The 8,348-nt window shown below is 39.0% G+C and overlaps 1 protein-coding gene across 1 annotated transcript in view; it reads right to left on the bottom strand.

Annotated features, from left to right (window-relative positions):
* Nucleotides 1–8,348, bottom strand: part of NTRK3 (neurotrophic receptor tyrosine kinase 3) — a 588,664-nt gene that overhangs the window by 164,512 nt on the left and 415,804 nt on the right. Inside the window, exon 12 of the mRNA XM_018556369.1 lies at nucleotides 5,091–5,279. Within this exon, the coding sequence (XP_018411871.1) occupies nucleotides 5,091–5,279 (189 nt within the window). The remainder of the gene's footprint in view (nucleotides 1–5,090; nucleotides 5,280–8,348) is intronic.

Below are 8,348 nucleotides of genomic sequence, written 5' to 3'. Positions count from 1 at the left end.
GGGGTCCTAATTTAGCTGGCCGGCGACTGCCTGAGGTGCCACACGTGTCGGGATCCTCTGGCAGTCTCCGGCCAGCTAAATTAGGACCCCACCTGGAGCTCCTCCCACTGGACCAGCGCTGACTCACCGCTGCTCTCCCGCAGCGAAGGTAAGTGAAAAAAAAAAACATAGCGCAAACAAGTACTTGTCAAAATGCCCTGTTTTTTCCGCCCTCACTCTGCAGCGCACTCAGGCGGCCACCTGACTTGCCTTGCGGTAGCGCCGGGCCTGACTCTTTGCACTAAACCTCCATTCAGTATTGATCAACAAGAGATGGTTGTTAGGCAGGGAATTGAACGTTACACACGTTATTTAGGGTGTTTTTCAGGAACTCCGGTTGAGTTTATTGATGCCCCAAAGAAGCTCCTGTACTTTTTTGAATGTTGAGCGACAGCACATTGTTTAGGTGTAAATGGGCCCCATAAAATAACATGGAAATGTAAGTGGTGAGTATTGAAGCAGTTCTGGAAATGTGCTTCAAATCATTCAGGTGCAAATGGGGGCTAAAGAAAGAACAACCCCTGAAATCATCCATATTAAAAATCAAGACGTGTTTAGCAAGGCAACACGTAGTGCAGCTGTGATGTTTGAAGTGTGGTAACCCACTTTAATCAGTCTGCAGAGTGGGCTATTAGAATTTTTTTTGCTACATCGAATGAGACTATTTAGATCAGGAATATTTCCTTGGCTTTACAATTCCAGTTTCAAATGTTTCTTGAGCCCAAATGACATGTTTTTTTTTTGTTTCCACACCACATCTTAACCCCCATTTCCTGTAAGACATTTAAAACAGGCTGCTTTGTGCAGTTGTACACACGATTAATGAAAGGTGTACAGCTGTGGAATCCTCTGCGTATTTGCAGTTTTCAGAAATTCTATTATTCACAGCTGACAAAACACAACATACAAAGAGCTGATAGCCAGTGGCAATGCTTGGATATGGTTGATATTAACGTGAGTTAAATTTAATGTTGATGCTATAACCCTGTCTTGACCCTATTATGTTACATTGGTTTGCTGACATAAACATCTGTACTTCTTTCTCTGTGTCACTAATAGGAACTTTTTAAAATGATGATTCTGCAAGTATACTGCATTTATTGAAGCATTGTGTTCAAATAACTTTAAGTGAAATTAGTAAAAAAAAAAGGTTAACTGAAAAAGAACACTGAAATTTCTTTTCTCGCACATCACCAAAATATATGGACAAGGCCATGATCCTGGGAAGTAATAGTAATAGGTAGCCACAGCAATATCCTGCAGGAGGCAGTGCATAGTCATTGATTCCTTTTACTGCTTCTCACCTGCTCCATTCACCTCTTTACAGAAATAAGAAGCAAAGAAAAACAGGGTGAGTGAGTGAGTGAGTGTATGGGGTTGATTTACTAACCTTATAAACACACCACGGACATGTATACACCTCTGTAGTGTGTTCCCTCCCAGCATGATCTATGGGTGGAATCTAAACACCTTTGTAGTGTGTACACACCCAGCAGGTGTGTTGTGCAAAGCCCTGCATGAATTTGCAAGGTGATGTTGTGTAAATTAGCTCTATGTTGTGTTGCTTGCGTTGATGAATGTAGGAATGTAAATGCATGAGCTAACCATTTTTGTCTAAACTGTGAAGCAGCATTATATATGCATCATGTGCATGATTTTTCCATATATGGCATTAGTGGAAATATGCTTTTAGAGACTTTTTGGTTGATAAATACGTTTTGCTGTGTAAAAATCACACGCACCTAGTGCGTGCATGTGTTTAGGTTAGTAAATCACCCCCGTAGTCTCAGAAAAAATAGAGGAAATCAAGAGGGGCTGCTGCACAGACCCTCCTCCAGGCATACAAGTATAGCTGAAAAAATGGCAGCTATATGTCTTAGGTACTATCATATATGATTTATGGTAAATTAAATCATTTATATGGGATGGATGTGTGTATGTGCATATGTACACATGCAGATAAGAAGGTAGTGATTCAAGACTCACGGGGGGGGATTTATAAAAACTGGAGCAGACAAGTCAGCTTATATCTCTCATTTTCAAATCTTACCTGAGCAAACTGAAGAGACATGCTGATTGGTTGCCATCCAGATTCTCTCTGCTCCAGTTTTGATAAATGCCCCCCACTGTTTCTTGCCCATACATTGCCACGATTGCCAGTGTGTTACCCACGTTGCTCATCTGCTATTACATTTTCCAGTGTTTTGCCAATGATTGCTTCAGAATATCAGGATCATGGGGTTACAAAAGTCCCCAGGAATAGTTAAAAGGTAATAAAGACCTATATACATACCTAAACAATAACTTTTATGGTGCACTTTTTTACCCTTCAACTTTTTTTTTAGATTCATTTAGGGCTACAGTGCCCCTAAAAATGTCCTTGTGCTCTTCCCTTGTCTCAGTAGCACAATGTAGCTAATAATATCACTTTCCTCATCCGCAGCTCAGCATTAACTTGTCTCTGGAATTATCACTGCTCCCATCCTGGCTGAGTATTCCGGAGCCGCTTAGTGACATAATCCTTCCTTGACTGTTGCAGAGATGAATAATCGAAAGGGCTTATTCAGCTAGGCAGTGCCAAGCAGTGATGTGCAAAATGTTATAACCCATGGCTACCAGAAATATACCACCCTTTTTCAAATACCGTAGCTATGTGCCCTTTTTATTATATAACCTTTTTACTAAGCCTTAAAGTATGTGAATGCAGTAGATGATGTAACACCTGCCTACAATTTAGTTGGTTGCCATATGGCTATGACTGGTAGTAACTGTATCTAAGGGTAGATTTCAAGGACTATAGCATATCAGCAGTTTATTAAGCGCATGCACCAACCACCAGGGACAAACCAGTGATATTTTTAAATATTGATGCCAGCACATATTAAATATTAGCAAGGTGATGATAATCCCCATGGGAATGTACCGACTATTTCTAGAAAGTAACCAAATAGCAGTTTAGAACACAAAGGAAGTAACTGCAAATATTTAACTACATGCTATCTATATGCCACATACATGTAGAAAACCATCAGTCTTAAATATGGTTGGAATCGCACACGGAAGTAATTTAGAACACTATCTACCCCTTCTTCATTTACATCTAATATTTCCAGTGTGATGAATCTAATGGCTGCATTTAAGGACTTTAATTTGTAAACTAGTAAGGTATCGCATGGGTTTAATTGCCTAGATTAAAAGGCAAAACAACACAACTCTTGTGTGCACAGGTCTGCTAAGTGACTTCTCCACAATGCATTTAATGACAAAACTATTATTGACCTTTATTTTGTAATTTATAATTTTTGTATTGTCAATATGGTACCTGGCTGATATAAAACAAAGTTGAAGGAGAATGAAGATTATTATGGATACGATATAGTTATCATTGTAACCATGTTCCAATCACTACCATATTTTTAAATAATGTTGCTTGAGTTAAAAATAACTACAACCACAGAAATGTTTCAGGTTTCGGAACATCAGTATCCATAAACCTGGTTTCAATATTTAAGATCTGGCTCTGTTAGGCTGAACTAAGTGGAAACAAATAAGCATCTGTCATCATATGCCATGAGCAATTTTTGTTAGCGTAGGGTGAACAGAAATCTATATCCAGCCAGTTTTCTATTAATAGTGCATTAAGGGGTTGCTTTTCACAGGCTGTAACTTAGTAACATTTATTGATAAGCCATTTCATAGAAAAGCAGGTAAGCAGGATATGTAGAAAAAAAATGCTTCAAAACAAAATATGCCATTTACTCTTAGCAAACACAAGTTTCAAAGTAATTGTTGACCATGATTAATGCAATCTTGAATAAACCTACATATATTTAGTAAATATCTAAAACATAGCAAGATTGTTTTCATTTCAGGTGGACTAGGTGAGCAACAAATCAAAATGATACTTACCTTTGTTCACCTACTGGGTATAATTAGGGTTATAGAGATCCCATGATGATTATTGTCAACGGTATTTGCTCAGATTGAGCAGGGGAAGCATTGGAAGAGCTCTACACTGACCCAAAAAACTCACCATCCATTCTTCACATTAAAAGGTAATGTATATAATGAAAATACCCACAAGCCAGCAATATTTCTAAATGAAGAGACTTTCATTCTGAATTATTTTTAGGTGCCACTCCCCCTCTCAGTTACTGTGCAGCTTGGATTTAAACTGCAGCTAATACATTTTGAAAAAAGGACAGGTAAACAAAGAAATACAGGAAAATAACAATTGAGCATATAACTCAAATGCAGCAGTTTGACAACCATAGGGCTGAAGGACCCATAACAGCAAAAAATGATATATAAAAACAGTAATTTATAAGGAGTACTTAAGTGGGAACATCGTCAAAGCACTAATAAAGTTCTAATATTGACTATCACATCATCTATTCAATAACTGAGGTGTAAAATCGATAGATCAAATGGTTTTGATACAGTAGTGGGTTAGGTATATGCAGAGGATTAATCATAGCTACCTGAAGAAGAAAATCTTTCCTTCCTTTCCTTAGGTACAAATGATGTACACTTTGCTACATAGTGCATCTAACCAAGCAATAAACACATTAAAACAATTGATCCAATCCATTTGGAAATCATTGAAAGGGATTGCCCACACTAAATTAGAGTTTTACAACTGCTTTAGCGTTTTCCACATAGAAACGTCCCACTCTTGAAAAGTTGGATCCTATCTAGCTGTTGTTTATATTAATCTGATCTTTTGTATACATTAGCATTTACAGGACATTATATCTGAATGACCAAATTACAATACCAGGTTTCACCTGTAGGTGCAACATAACATGACAGCTGTTAGTTCTGAAGAGAAGGCGAGGAGGCATAGTAGTTATGTTACTGTTATGTTAGTATGTTACTACATAAGCTGGTTAGAAGCAGCTGTGCAAACTAAATTTACATTGAAAAATATCCATTATAAAATTGAAGCTGATATCTAAACATTTCTGCAAAGCAATGTATTTTTCCATAAAAAATGTTTGTATTTTTTATCACACTCAGTATTTACTTTCCATAAAATCTGTAATACTTACACGTGTCTGGCTTGTGACAGTTGTGGCCCTGGCGGAAATACTGAGGATTTTCAATAACAGGGATCCGTGTCATTCCGATCACCACAGTGTCAGGTCCTGCATCTAGGGAGTTTGGTGTTGTTATTCCATGATTGATATGATGGAGAGGACTAGCAGAATCTTCTTCCCCACTAATTACTGCCACAGGACCTGAGAGGATCACAAATGAAAGAATGAATAAGCGTTATTATTAAGTCACTAACACAAAAGGAACAAAGAAAGGGCTCTTAAAAGCTGTAGTGCAATTGCAGTAATAGACAAAGTGATTTTGTTAATAATGACCCCAATCCAAGCATTATAAAGTGGTAAAAGGTAGCTATAGAACAGTGAGAGGCACTGGTATTTGGTAAAATCACCGCAATCGGTTGCAGAGACCTAAACGTTTTTTTGTGGAAAATTAGCCATTTCAGTCAGCGATTGAACTGGAAGTTATGGTAAGAATGAACAGACACTGGATCTTCCATCAATTTCTAATATTTTGTGAGCAAGCTAATTTAACAAGATGGCGCCTACCGAAAAAAATTTAAAAAAATGAAAGGATGTCAACCACGACACACCAATAATATTGAAGTTCAAAGTGTTCGTTTATTGGAACATCATGTCACCAGAACATGATGTTCCAATAAACAAATGCTTTGGACTTCAATATTATTGGTGTGCTGGTGACATCCTTTCATTTTTTGCATTGTTTGGCGGCGCCATCCGCGGTCACTGTAAGGAATGCAACAAGGTATTTCTATGTTTGTACTTAAAAAATGTGGCCCCAGGACACAAATGGCATCTGCCTCTAACAATGTATTTTCTGAATAGCCTAATTTTCTACAAATGTGCCCAAATAAGATCTGTTTCTACATGAAAAATATGACCATGTGGCTATATTAAAACTGACTCCAGATCAGGTTGTTTACCACGACAGTAGAAGTGATTTTATTCTGAAGATCTGGGTAAACAGCACGATTTAACAGCCTTTAAATGTGGGATGATAGTTGGCGCTCGGAGCCATGGAGGAAGTATCAGCAAAACAGCAGAATTCGTTAAATGTTCAAGAGCAGCTGTTGTTAAAGTGTTTAAAGACTGGACTGTCAGCCAAAAATCTGGGTCTGAACGTGCAAATTGTGGCCGTCAGCGACTAGTCAAGGTTAGGGCAGAATGGAGTGTCAAGACTGGTACAAGACAACAGAAGGGCAACAGTGCATCAAATTACTGCAGATCTTAATCCGGGATCCTCTCAAATGATCTCTGAATGCACTGTCTGCCGTACACTGCATCGTATGGGATATGGAAGCCGAAGGCCTGTTCGAACACCTTTGCTGTCTGCAGTTAACAAGATAAAACGTCTCCAATTCGCACAGGAACACAAGGATTGGACAGTCGAGCATTGGAAAAAAGTAATGTGGTCCGATGAATCACATTTCCAGTTGCATCATGCAGATGGCAGAGTGCGAATTTGGTGGAAACAGCATAAAAGCATGCACCCCACATGCATGAGTACAACCCTTCAAGCTGGTGGGGGCCGTGTTATGGTTTGGGGCATGTTTTCCTGGCATGATTTGGGCCCTTTAATTCATGTGGAACAGCATCTGAATAGCACAACATACCAAAGTATCGTTGCTGATCAAGTTCATCCTATCATGTTGACGGCATATGCCAATGGAGATGGCTTCTTCCAACAAGACAATGTGCCTTGCCACGGTGCTCATATAGTGCAAGAGTGGTTTCAAGAACATGAGGGAGACTTTACCTTGCTTAGGTGGCCCCCACAATCACCAGATCTCAATTCAATTGAGCATTTGTGGGACGAAGTTGAAAGAGCCATCAGGCAGCTGGTTTCCACAACCATCAAATTCATCAGGCATGGTGTCAGATTCCCTGCATCACCTTTCAACATCTCGTGGAGTCAATGCCAAGAAGAATCGCCGCAGTATTGAAGGCAAAGGGTGGCCCAACGTAGTACTGATGGGGTGGTCATAATAATCTGGCCACTCAGTGTATATTATCATACCTCCTCCCCCCTGATCGGCAAGATTTTTAAATGTTTCAAATAGTTATGTTTTTTTAAGAAATACAATTTTTGAGACCCAGTGACATCATCACTGGGTGTCTCTGCTGTTTTTTGCTGAGAGTTTTGGTGGGAGGGGCTGGCAGATTCCTGTAAATGTCACAGCATTCTGCCATGGATATTTTTGTCTGGGATCCCTTCTGGACACTGGGTGCTGCAAGCCCGGCAGACTGGCTGCAGGCAATATGGATCAGGGAATAAGTGATTGAAACAATTATGGGGTCATTCAGAAAATAAATAAAGGCAGGCTCAAGCTTGTTGCTGCAGCTTCAAATGGTTATACTGAGAAGATGCAAGGTTGCATGAAATTGAGTTGAATTTCAACACGGGAGATGACTTGCCACAAGTGTGGGAAAAGAAGGTAAAATAAGGCTGGAATTCAGCTTTAAGAGACATTTATTGTTTATTATCTAACAATGCAGACAGAACCCTCAAAGCAGATAGAAGTTCTGAACCTTTTGAATTCCATAACAACTAAATAACATTTTTTTTTTAAGTTGGATGTTAAAGGAAACCTGTCATTAGAGAATCAGCAATTCTTCCGGAGTCAAAACTGGAACTATTATAGTTTCAGATAAATGTAAAAAAAAGGGATAACACTTACACAAAGTGTGCAGAAGTGGAGTATATAAATATAGATTGCTGCAGACTAGAGTACTCCTTCAAGTAATGTACATTTCAAATGGTAACTTTTAAGTATGGCATATTAAGAGTAAAATCCAAAGAGCTTGCATGTGATTGTATTTGTTCTAAGAACATGCCTATGCACATCCCTATGCACATCCTTATGCACATCCCTATGCACATCCCTATGCACAGTTAAGTTTTCTTCTGTGTCCTGTATCTTAAAATAAATGAGTACTTAGTGAAGCTCTGCATTTAAAGAGCAGGCTCTGCACTTCCATTCACTTCAACTGCTCTCTCCAATAGTCCCTCCACTGGAATAAGCGCAGGAACCCTATAATCAGTGCCTTTTAGCCCAAGTGATCATAAAACCACTCTTTCTTAGCACAGTACTATAAGGCTTTAGTGCTGGTAGTTTCAGATATCTGTAGTAAAGTAATAATAAAACCTTCAGATGGGCTTTATTGCATGGTAAATGGACTCTTAAGGGTCTATTCACTAAGCTGCCGTAGGCAGCCGAGTGAATGACCGACCTG

Source organism: Nanorana parkeri, unplaced genomic scaffold (assembly GCF_000935625.1).
Source record: "Nanorana parkeri isolate BGI_ZX_2015 unplaced genomic scaffold, ASM93562v1 scaffold236, whole genome shotgun sequence".
NCBI classification, from domain to species: Eukaryota; Metazoa; Chordata; class Amphibia; order Anura; family Dicroglossidae; genus Nanorana; species Nanorana parkeri.
This window is presented reverse-complemented; position numbering and strand designations above follow the sequence as displayed.